Raw genomic sequence first — 12,236 nt, 5'->3', positions numbered from 1 at the left:
TCTGGCGAGCGTAAAGCATGCCAAAGTAGGAAACCACAAAGCATGGAGGGAGGAGCTTTTCCACACTCTGTTGAGCCCTGTTCTGAGGAATGTTTGACTGTGGTATCCTGATGGCTGGACATGAGAGGTTGGGAGCTTGTGACTCAGCAGACTCACGTTTAGTCACCTTGAGTGTGTACTTTATTAGCAACAGAGCTGACATCTTAGTTCTCTACCTGTTGCCTCTTGTTTCCAGAACCCAGGAAAAGTGACTATTCTATTTGGATGCCTGGGCATAAGACCTGTGGCCATGGGCTTTCCTGTTACGCATATTCTATTTTTAGGGTGCTGTCCATGTCTGGCATGCTGCCAGATATTAGATCCTGGAGAATCAAACTGACGTAGAAACTTGTGTCCTGGAAGTTTAGTGGGCATGCTTTCTAACCCTCTGCTGTGCTGGGGGGTGGTGACAGCGGGGGAAGCGAGCTTTGGAAGCACCAACAGGTCATAACCGCCCATTCAGAGAGCTCTCCACCAGGCTAGCCCCTCAGCCTCGCTCTAACTGGGGAAGAGGAGTCGGTGTCAAGACCTTTATAACCTGCACTAGCAGGTAGTCTATGGGGACGAACCCGACAGGATGCACGGCCTTGATGGGGCCGACTTTCTTTGTCTTGAGGGTGAGTCCTGGAGATGTGATCCAACAGATCCAGCATCCAGCACAGAACAGGCTGAGTGCTTTATCCTAGAGGGTGGTGTCTGCCTGCCCTGAGATGGACACTGAGAACGAGCACATCGCGTACAGCCTGAGTGCACACGAGACAGCTCTCTGGTGATGGTCCCTGATGCTTAGACTAGCATAAGCAGTTGTAAGGATGGAAAGTTTCAACCAATTGACTCCTTCTTAGGAATCAGGGACATCTTTTCCCAAAGCATTCTGGGAGCTACCCTTTTCACGGCTTCCTCCATTAGTCGCTTCTCTCTGGCTGTCATACTTTATACATCATGTTGCTCTTGTTCAACAGTGTGGATCAGTCTTATTTGTGTCTGTCCACCGCTCTGTCCATCTCAAGCATTGTGAGCTCTCAAAAGTCCTGTCCTGGTTTTCTGTGTATTCTAAGATTGAGTTCAGTGGCAGCCACTGGATAGCCCCTCAGTAGTATTGATGGAGTAAACAAACACATCCTCAGCCCCGCCTCCCCTGAGTGGCTGACTGTCTGGTGGTGTGTCCTTGGGAGAGAAAATGGAAAGCTGGCTAAAACCTGGACGATCCTACTGAAATCGGCCTGTCTATCCTCATCCACTCTGAGAAAGGAATATACTTTATTATCAGAAGGTTTGGTTTGTGAATCTCACTGTGGCACCTCACTCCAGGATCCTCATTTTGTTGGTAATATATCCAGGTAACTAGAACCAAAGCAAGCCAAGCCTTTTCTCCTTTGCTGAGGACTGTAGTGCTAATCCATCTCAGGGTACTGTACAACTGAGAAAACCCCGACCAGAGAAAGGAGCCAGGAAACAGGGAGTTCCCTAAGCCTGGAGAAGAGCTCTGCTCCTTCTACCCCAAGGAGACAGGAGCAAAGTGGGTGACTGTGTAGACTCTGTGTTTGTTTCTCAGATATCCTGGTTGAGGATAATGAACAGCTGTTTAACCAGTAGATCACTGAATGTTTTTTAGCTCATCTGTAGAACCCCGTGTTCTTTGTTCAGCTAGACATTGGCCTTTGTCCAGGTATTTTTATATACAGATACCAGCAGTTTTTTTTTATTCCTTAGTTATTTTCTAGTTGGACTAAATCAGCACTCTAAATGTAAGCCAGATGACATCACAGACCTAAGCTATCAGCATGCTGACATACTAAACTTTATAGTAGTAAGAATGGTGACTTCCAGCTTTGATCCCTACTGGTAGCATCAGGGAAGTAAGTAGCTCCAATATCAGCACACAACTCCATCTCATTTACAATGATTCTTGGAGTTTTGCTTGTATTAATGTTTTATCAAGAAAAAAAAAGTGACCATGACTTTAAGGAAATTTTGCTTAAAATGTTGTAAAATAAAAGATGTGAAAACCAGAAAGTTGGGAATTCCATACTTCATAATTGGTCAGATCAGTGTTACCGTCTGTCTTTTGGGCAGTGTTTTTAGTGGGTTGCTTACAGATAGTGGTTCCTATAGCCACTGTCGTACATTGAAACAATGATACTTGGTGGCCGAGGACCTGGGCTGTCTTAAGGAGCCATGGCCTGGTTCTCTTACACCTTGGTTTTCTTTTCTCTGGCTTTTGGGAAAAGCAGCTTATCCATTAGAGTCAGAAAGACCTCCATGTTAGCAGAACGTTTGTCTTCCCAGTAATCTCTTAAAAAAAAAAAAAAAAAAACTTTTAAAATTGCCTTAAAATACTCTAAGAGGCTAAGCAACTGTTGTTACTGATTAATTTTTAGTGAAGAAAGGTTTTTTCCTAATCTGTACATTCTGAGGAAAACAACTTATGGTGATTTTGGGGTTGCCAGCTTGAGCATTGAAAATGTAGAGGTGTTTCCGGTTAAGCAGATTTCTGTGGCTCTGAGCATCTCTGCATTGTGGTGATCCAGGAGGAAGCCTGACTGACTTCACTGCATTGTGGCAGCAGGGTACCCAGGGACTTCTGCCTTAGAGTAAACATGAACTGTTGTGACTGTTAGTCGAGGAGAGCTCCTGGGATGCTCTAGAAGCAGCTGCTGGCCCAGGTCTGGTGCTCCAGCAGGAGAGTTGCCAGCTGTCTTTCAGGTGACTGAGGCGCTCCAGCTGAGGTGGATGCCATTTGTGATTGGTGTGGCATGGCTCTAAGCTGCCGACTGCGCAGGTTCTGTCTGTATTCAAAGGACAGGAGAGCAAGTGTGAAGCAATGTTCCTGAGATTGCTTTGGATGATAGTTAATAAAGTTATAATTGTGAATTACTGATACTTTCAATATAGGACATTCTAAAAAGGTGGGACTAAAAATCTGAGCATTAGTTTGCAAGCTTTCTTAATTTGAAACTGAAAAGAAATAAAATGTGTAACTTTCAGATCAATCTGAAATGAAAGAGAAAGGTTCACAAAGAAGTTGATTGTGAGTTGTCGTAAGTATGTAATCCTAGCACTCCGTAAGTGGAGACATGAGTTGTTATAATGGTATATGTGTGTAATCTTAGCACTGCGTAAGCGGAGATAATAGTACATGTGTATATTCCTAGCACTCAGTAAGTAGAGACAGGAGGATCGGGAAGCAATTGAAGGCCACCTGTGGTCTCATAGTGAGTTCAAGGCCAGCCTGAGCTACATGAGGCACTGTCTCAAAAATATGTATTTTTCAATGGAGGGCTGGGGTTGGAGCTAAGTGGTGGCACATGTTTAGTGTGTGTGAAGCCCCAGAACAAGAGCAAAGAAAATGAAAAAGCAAGATGAATAGAACACTGGGAAAGAATTGCTTACTCTGGTTCGTAAAACTTGAGATTCTCGGATTGGATATTGAAAACCAAATTGTGTTTCGTTCATTTCCAGCAGGCCCACTAGACGGTGGGGTGTTCTTCACTGGCCACGCTGGTGTGTATGGTTCTAGCCTCAGCTCCTGCCCCACACAGCTGGAGAGCGGAACGGGGGAGATTGAACAGCAGTTTGCAGAACTTGGTCAGCAGATAGTTGGGAGTGATGTCTGAGAGGTTACTCCTGCAGTCGCCCCAGCCTTCTGCCTCCAGGGGTTTTAGGGACCCCAGCACGAGGATGAAGACCTGAACACTTCATTCTCATTGAACTAAAGATTGAAAGAGACTGAAGCTACTAGAGCTGTGGAACCGGGGACTGAAGGTGGGAACATCCCACTTTAGGTTCCCTGTGGCTTCAGCTGTCTATCAAGAGGTGTGTGCATTGAATGATGCTCCCTAATTCAGGCTCAGCACAACACCCAGGAGCTGTAAACTGACAGCTGCTGAAGTCTGGTCACCGTGTTCTGACCCAGGTGACAAAGCCTTTTGAGCATCCAGGGGTGTGGTGGTGCCTGGAGAGGCCGCACGTTCACAGTCAGGCTGGAGACCCTCGCCAGCAAGGCTGCAGACCCTCGCCGGCAAGGCTGCAGACCCTCACCGGCAAGGCTGCAGAGCAAGCCTGAATGCAGCCAGATGGTTTGCCAGGAAATTAATTGACTCAAAACATTTTATAGGCAGATTAGAAAGGAAAAAAAAATCCAGACAATGTTCCAAATGCCCAGAATCTAATTCAGAAGTCAATACATGTTTAATGAAGCAGAATAATGTGACCTCAAGCCAGAAAAAAGCCTTCATCATAGGAATAGACTCAGGAATGGCCATTGAGTTAGCAAAGATTTTTAAAAATTGTAGGAATCATTTTCAAAGGCTCTTAGAAAATGTTAGGCAGGGCTGGCTGAAGCACAGTGTCTGTTTGAAATGCCAGGATAGAGACAAGGCTGTTCTTAAAATGTAAACAAGGTGAAAAAAGAAAAAGAAACCTGTTACGTTTGATAAAGTACACAAACTCACAGATCCGAGAAACGCAGTGAATCCCAGTACACCGTTACAGCCAAGACTGTTGAGATTGACTTGCAAATAAATGAAAGGAGCAAGAAAATAGTAAAAGCCTCCAGATGATAAAACACACATTACATGTAGATAAACAGGGACACAAAATGACAGCTCTGAAGCAGTGACTGCCCATGAGCAATGCCAAGTCACCTCCCTGTGAGGCTTGCCCTGGCGCTCTTCTTAAAGCTACAGACCTTCGCCACATGTCCTGCCTCCTCTACTAAGATCTCTTCCTGCTACTTGTGACATTTGTCCATGAGGAACGTGTGGCATAATCCCATATTTATGTGTTTGTCTCCTCTGTTAGTTGTGTCATTTCCCTGAGTTGTTCACTGATACATCCTTAATCTTGAGAAACAAAACAGACATGAGCTTGTATATAGCTCCATAGACTGTGTCTATGGAATGACCAAATAAAAGAGTAATAGTTGGAAACTCTAACAGGGTTCTCTAGGGAACAAGAACCAACAGTGTGTGTGTGTATGTGTGTTAAGTGTGTGTGTGTGCGCATGAGTTTTCATAAAGACAAAAGAATTTTAAGAAATCACCTCGTTACTGTGGAGGCTTGCCAGTTCTTGAAATAGCCAAGTGAACTAACAGGTTGGAAACTCTGGGAAGAGTGGTACTTAAGTCCTGAACAGTCTTCTTCCTGTTCTATTAAGACCCTTGGCTGGTTGCACAAGGTGCACCACATGGAGGAAAGTATGCTTTGCTCCATGTCCATTCCTTTAAACACAACTTTATCCAAGAGCTGCTGCCACAGAACCATCTAGATCAATTCTCAACCAAATATCTGGGCACTATGGCTCAGCCAAGTTGACATAAGTAAACAATCATATGTTGGAGTTTGGAGTGAAGACATTGACTTTGAAGTTACTTTTTCCCTTAGCATTTGTTAAAATTGGATGTAAAGTGTCCTCCACGGCCTCTTGAACATTTGGTCCCCAGCTGCTGGTTTTGTTTTGAGAGGTTGTAGGTCCTTGAAGGGGTGTGGTCCTGGAGGAAGTACGTCATTGTGGGGTGGGCCTTGAGGTTTGTAGCCCAGCCTGGCTTCCTGTCTGTCTGTTTCCTGACCTATGGGATATGAACAAGTTTCTGCTGCATGCTGTCCCTGTCATGGCAGAGGGTAGCCCCTTCAGATTAGTCCTTTCTCCTGGAGAAGCTTCTTGTCACTGTTTGGTCACGTTGATGGGAACAGTAGTAATACCTGCTCCACAGGCTGCTGAGAGCAAGTCCTCTGACTCGGCTTACACACTGTTGTCTCTCTGCAGCTGTCTGATGACGGGCGCTACGTCTTGTTGTCCATCTGGGAGGGATGCGATCCGGTAAACCGACTGTGGTACTGTGACCTCCAGCAGGAATCCAACGGTATCACTGGTAAGTTATTTAAGTCTTACGTAACTACCCTAGGATACCCCGTTAAAAAGGTGGTATGTCAGCCTTGCAGTTGACTCTCAGTCAGCCATCTTTCTTCCTACCATGTCATCTCAGTTCATAGAAATTGTTGTGCTCTTGCATGTGATGGAAACAGGGAGATGAAGCTGGCTGCTTGCATTTTCCCTGCAGATCGAGGTTAAGATGTCTTCTGCACCTGCTTGTGATGAGGTCCTGTGTGGTAGGGAGAAGCTGGGGTATTGGCCTGTAGCGGTTTATAGTCATAGAGTTGTTAGGATGCGAACTGCCCCAGGCATGTGGTTAGTACAAAGGTGGGTATTTACCAGATTAACAGGTTTTTGTATGATGGCCCCTCCTGAGTCGTGCACACGGTGGCAGCCAGCTTTTGCTTTCTGAAGTCACATTATCACCATAGTGAGCACAGAACCAGCCTATTGAGAATTGAGGGCAGTCACTGGGCAGATGGTACACACCTTCAACTCCAGCACCGGGGAGGCAGAGGCAGGTGAATCTGTGTGTCTGAGGCCAGCAGGGGCTGATGATGATTTGAAAGGTGATCTCTTATACTAAGGTCAGGCATTAAAGCTTTCGGCTCCATAATTTACCAGCCCTGAATATCTGTCACATAGCTGATTACCAGATGAGGATGCCTAACAAATTAGTGTAAAATAGTGATTATTTCAGAGACCCTTCACATGGAATTCCAAAATACACAATTCTAAATACATTTCTGAATAATTTATTTGCCTTGTTAATAGTATCAAACATTCTGATATGAAGATATTTCCTTTAGATTGGGTATTACTTCATTTAAACTGCTGAGCCTTTCTGGCCATCACCGAACACACATAGCCATGCAGCAGGATGGTCAGTAATTTATTATAACATTGCTACAGCCACCACATCAGTGTTCACATTCTCCGTAAGGAGCAAGACACTACCCAGTTTTCCACTGGGTCTCTGCAGAGCTGAGCAAACCTCTTGAGATTGAGCCCGAATGAAACATGGTTCCTGTCCTTGCCCACAGCCTGTGTTTCTTAGGGAGTAGAGAGGATTTGGGCTTCCCCTGGCTTATTAAAAACCCCAATTAACACTGTTCCTTCTCAAGAGAGAGCTGTTTGCATTTTCTGTTTACAACTTCATCATGTCTTTAAATTATTAAGTAGGATTATGCTATTAAAGGATACAAGCTAACAAATTAAAAAACACAAATTGCTTAACTTCAGAGAGGTAAGGAAGTTCCGTCCACATGTTTGTACTGAGCTGCAGTTGCTAGCTCCCCGTGAATAACAGGTAGAGTGTTATGTTTGTGAGGTAGGTGGTTCCTGCGTGGTTTGTGGCTGTGTGTCGGAGGGAAGCAGAGGTGGGGTGGGGGAGACAATGACTATGAAGGAGCACTGCTGCAGGGAGTTGCCTTACGTGATTGTGGGAACCATTCAGGCAAGTGGAGCTCTGTAGGCCGGTTGTCAGGAAGGTCAGGCAGGCTCATGCTGTCGTCCCTAAGTGGACTCTCTTCTCTAGGGAAGCCACGTGGCTAACCTTTTGACTTTGCAGTTGTTGAGCAAGGCTTATACGTTGTTAAGAGCAATACCCTGTGCTTTACTTTAATAACATCTGCAAAACACCCTGGCAGAAACACCTAAGTTAGTATGTTAGGTTAACTAGAGACGTTAGGCTGGCCAGGCCCATAACCACTGCCACGAGCTCATGGGAATCCACATGGAGAGCATAGAGCAAAAGACTCGCACGACACTGTCCTGAGTTCACTGTTTCCATGAGGTTACTAACTGGACAGTTTGGAGGTCACTGAACGCATGTCATCATCGTCTGTCCTACGCACAGAAGCAAGCTGACTTTTGAGTAACACTCAGGGTGGGCAGAGCCAAAGCTGTGAGCTGCTGAAGGATGCGCCTTCTGCAGTGAGAGCTGCAGGTTCCTGGGTAGTGCAGGGCCTGTCATCTTTTATTTATTACATTCTTAAAAGATTCATTTGTCCCTATATATGTATGGGTATTTTGCCTGTGTGTATGTCTGTACCAGTTGAGGATGTTGGGTCCCCAGAACTGGAGTTTTGGACAGTTGTGAACCACCGTGTAGGTGCTGGGAATCAAACTGGAGTTCTCAGGTAAAAAGACGGTGCTGTTTACCGCTGAGCCTTCTCACCAGCCTCTTTCTGTAGCCACTGCTTCACTGGCCTTACATCTGTGGATGACAGAAGCCACAGTGGTTGGGATTGACCTACTGGGCCGCGTACTCAGTTTCATACGTAGGTTCAAAAAGTCACTTGCCTGGGACAGTAGTAGAGGCATCTTGTTTGTGATTTTCATACTCATCACTGGTTCAGTGTGCATCAGTCACATGATCACAGCTCTTTGAAGAAGCAATACAGTTGTTCCTTGATGACTGTATGTCATGGATTCCAGGACTCCCAGCAGACATCGGAATCCACCAGTCTGTTCCATAAATTGTCATAGTGTTCTCATGGGACCTCCCACACCTCTCTGTGTTTCACTTCATCTCTGGATGATTAGTAAGAGCCAAGACAGTATGAATGCTATGTAAGCAGTTGCTGTTCTGCATCAGAGGGGTAGTGACCAGTCTAATGTACAGTGTGGATGTGGTTCTCTTGAGTGTCTGTTCAGTCTGGCTGGTTGGATCGGGCTGTGAATCCCACAGCAGTTAAGTGCTGTACCACGTGTGCTTAGCTCCTGAAGAGATTAAGTCAGTGTAGTCTCTAAAAAGGAGACCGCAGATGGGAATGGTGATTGTTAAGTTACTTACATGTTCACTTTAATTACAGCTGAGTATCTTGATTTGAAGGTTGTTTGTCCCTTTCAGATATCCATGTCTGCAAATGGAAGAATAACACCTGTTTTACAGGGAATTGTAATAGTGAAGATGCAGAGGAAAGGGCTGACCAGGGTTTGGGTTCCTGGCATGCAGAGGCCTCTGTCCTTCCCTCCTGCTTGTCCTTGACAGAAGTGGGTTTTTGGAATCTCCACACGTTCGCTTTAGATGACAGAATAGTAGGTTAAGGACATATTTGGAAATTTTTTTCTGTTTTTAACTCCTAATCACCAAAGTTACTCTAAATACAGGTTTTGGTTATGAATTTGTTTACTGCGGCACAGATTCCTAATGAGAAGCGTTCTCTGTGTGTGCCTCTGTGGGCAGCTGGTGGGAAGGGTCTCATTGTGCAGGCTGATGGGCAGAGTTTGTGTCTGATTGGTAGAGTGGATACCTCGCTCCTGCTCCTTATCTGCTCCCCACTCTTGTCGGACTGTTAGGAGGAAGGATAGCCGCAGAACTTAAATGTCCCGTTTACCTTAAATGGTGGTGAACTAAAAATTACACGGAATGTTAAAAAAAAAAAAAAAAACGTACCTCTACCTCTGTATCACCGAAACCTGAGTGTTCCTTTTGATAACTCTGAAGCCTGTTCGCTCCTCAAGGGCAGAAAACAACTGTCAGCATTTCTCAAGTAAATTCTTCGTTATACGTTACAGAGTTGTCTTCCTTAAGAAGTGAGTAATTTCACTTCACCGAGCTGCGTGAGCCTAGACCTCACAGTCTTTCACCCTCGAGTTTGCGTGCGTGCGTGCGTGCGTGTGTGCGTGCGTGCGTGCGCGTGCGCACGGTACTTGATGGTCTCCTGAGAGCTGCACCAGCTTGTGGCAGATAACTAGTTAACTAGTTAAGGTCCCTTTAGAGACCCTTGTCCAGATACTCAGCTTGTAAGCCTTCCTCCTTCTGTACCAATAATAAAATTCATATTTATGCTGTTTTTTTTTAACTTTCGAACCCCTTATATTAGGTATATCATAAAAATTGTGCATTAATGCGTATAACCCAGTGGTTTGGGGAAGTCATCATTTTAAAATTATTGATTATAACGACTTTTCTTAGGAAAATGGCAGTATGTCACAGTAGAGGAAAATTAGATTTTAAAAGATGACTGTTAGCAATCATTCTGTTCAGAGGCATCACATTCCATTTTCATCACTTGAATGCTGGGGTAACTGGGGTATTAGATGCTGCATTTGTAATGTTTCCTGGGACCAGGTTCAGAGCTATACATTAGTCTCCCCAGCCCCTCTCCCCTGAGTACCTCGCTGGACTTACTCTCCCCAAGGGGGTTGCAGGCCACATTGCTTCATAGCACCCTTTAAAGACACAGATGTATACGAAGGAAGAAGGTTGGAAGAAGGATAAATAACACTAAGCATATTTTTAAAAACTGAGGAAGCCGTGTTATTTTATGTCATCAAAAGTTGCTCTGTGTGTGTGTGTGTGTGTGTGTGTGTGTGTGTGTGTGTGTGTGTAGTTTAAATGAAATTACACCCACGGGGTGGTAATGCCAACCCCTGCCCCAGAGCCATGGATTATCCAGTACAACTCCTAATAACAGCCATAAAAAACCCCCTTTTGAGTGGTTGGTCAGGGAAGTCCAAGAGAGTCCCACAACAGTATGGCTGCTGTTGCCCTTGGCGGCCTCCCAAAACTTGAAGGACTTGAGCCTGACCTGACCCAGAAGCCGCCTCCCTGAGGACTAGCTCTCATAGTCCTGGAAGATGCTCTGCAGGGTGCCGAGGGAGAGAGTAATAAGTAGTCCTACCCAGCTGTGACACCTGTGAGCCCCAACAGTATGGGAAGATATCCCCGAAGGTGCAGTAGTGGGACTTCCATCTCGGCAGTAGCCAGCGCCATCTAATTGGTTGGGTCTGTGAGTTGGGCCGTTCAATAGGAGGGAATTCCCGCCATCGACTGTAAACGTAGCCAACTGCACACGGCTACTGAGGCCATGGACCGTGGAGGAGAGCCCGCCACTGCCACTTTATCAATCCAATGTAATGTCTGCCCTACATTCAGAGACCAGTGTGGCTCTCACACCTCGTTAAAGAAACTTATTTTTGCAGCAGACAGACCAGTACAGAAAAACCACACTGGTCAAAATGCAGAGAGCTGCTTACTGTGGAGTGCCTAGCTCCAACTGATACATCTACAACACAGCCCCTGTACCTGAGGCTCAGGAACATCGTCAGAGAGTGGGAAAGCTGGATGAGCCAGAGGACAGGACACTTGCCTCGCGGTTGTGTCTGTGTATGATAGAGAAGGTGCACCCAGGAAGTCTCAGCACTGTAGTCTCTTAAATGGTGCCTCAACATTGACAGTGATTGACGTGTCAGTGTGGATGGGGGGAATCTCAGGACCCCTAGATGATTGTTTGGGGGAGCGGTCAGTCTTCCCAGGGGTGAGCCCCTACGTGGTTGCACAGTACCAAATGTAAGTCTTGAGAAGATACCCATGCACATGACACTAAAGAGACTCGGCAGGTCATATTTATGTGTGTGTATAACAATACTAATTAAAAAGAGGCCGTGAATGGGGGGTGTGCTGCAAGAGTTGGTGGGGGGCGGGGTATAAATGCAACAGACATAAAATTAAACAAAGGTGTAGCTGCAGGCCTGCATAAGGAAATCCTCCACACCCAGGCGGTCAGAGACTTCTCCCTGATTAGGCTCAGCCTATGATAGCACCTTGATTCTGTTATCCTTGGGATGTGGCAATCCTGTATAGTTCTTGTAAAGTATAAAAGCATCTTAATTCTGTTATTAGAGACCTTCACACATTTCCCCACAAGGTGTCGTTAATATCATTAATCATTTTCAAAGAAAGATGGAAGAGTCTTTGCTCTAGCAAAACCATAAGAGGATTTATTTTAAGTTAATCTCCATCCAGTAAACAAATCAGTCCCCAGTGAGAAGCAGGCTTAACAAAAAGCCACGTTAACTTTATGGTGGAGAGGTTTGGGAATTGAGTTCTGTTGGCCTCAGAATGAATAAATGGCGTACAGACAATGAGCAAACCCCGAAAGGGTTAAGGAATTAAGACGTGTCTCTTGTAAAAGTAATTTTCATGTTGTTCATTTAAATCAACAGGATTCTCACTTGTAAATAGCAAAAATGAAAGAGCCCCCATGGTGTAGCCAAAATACCTTTTTTAATTATTTTTTTAATATTTTTTTTTGCTCATTGCTTCTTATTTTTCCATCAAAAGACTAGAGCAAGATTCCAGAGCACAAAGGGATTCCACAGGCTTCCTTTTGAAATGTCCTGCCCAGTGAGGGCCTGGCCCTGGAACTGGTTTTTCAGCACTCTGCCATAGCAATATTTGCAACCCAGATTTATTGCTGTTTTTGTTATTGTTTTCACTGTAGCAAAGGACAGGAAGCAACCTAGATGTCTAACAACAAAGGAGTGGGTCATGAAAATGATCTGTGGATCAAATGGAATACTAGTCAGCTCT

At 45.1% G+C, this 12,236-nt stretch overlaps 1 protein-coding gene across 1 annotated transcript in view; it reads left to right on the top strand.

Moving 5' to 3' along the window:
* Prep (prolyl endopeptidase) overlaps positions 1-12,236 on the top strand; it is a 109,450-nt gene that overhangs the window by 46,241 nt on the left and 50,973 nt on the right. Inside the window, exon 7 of the mRNA XM_059272440.1 lies at positions 5,807-5,912. Within this exon, the coding sequence (XP_059128423.1) occupies positions 5,807-5,912 (106 nt within the window). The remainder of the gene's footprint in view (positions 1-5,806; positions 5,913-12,236) is intronic.

This window comes from Peromyscus eremicus, chromosome 8b (genome assembly GCF_949786415.1).
Source record: "Peromyscus eremicus chromosome 8b, PerEre_H2_v1, whole genome shotgun sequence".
Classification (NCBI taxonomy): domain Eukaryota; kingdom Metazoa; phylum Chordata; class Mammalia; order Rodentia; family Cricetidae; genus Peromyscus; species Peromyscus eremicus.
The sequence above is the reverse complement of the archived record's forward strand: the minus strand, read 5'-3'. Positions and strand labels throughout refer to the sequence as shown.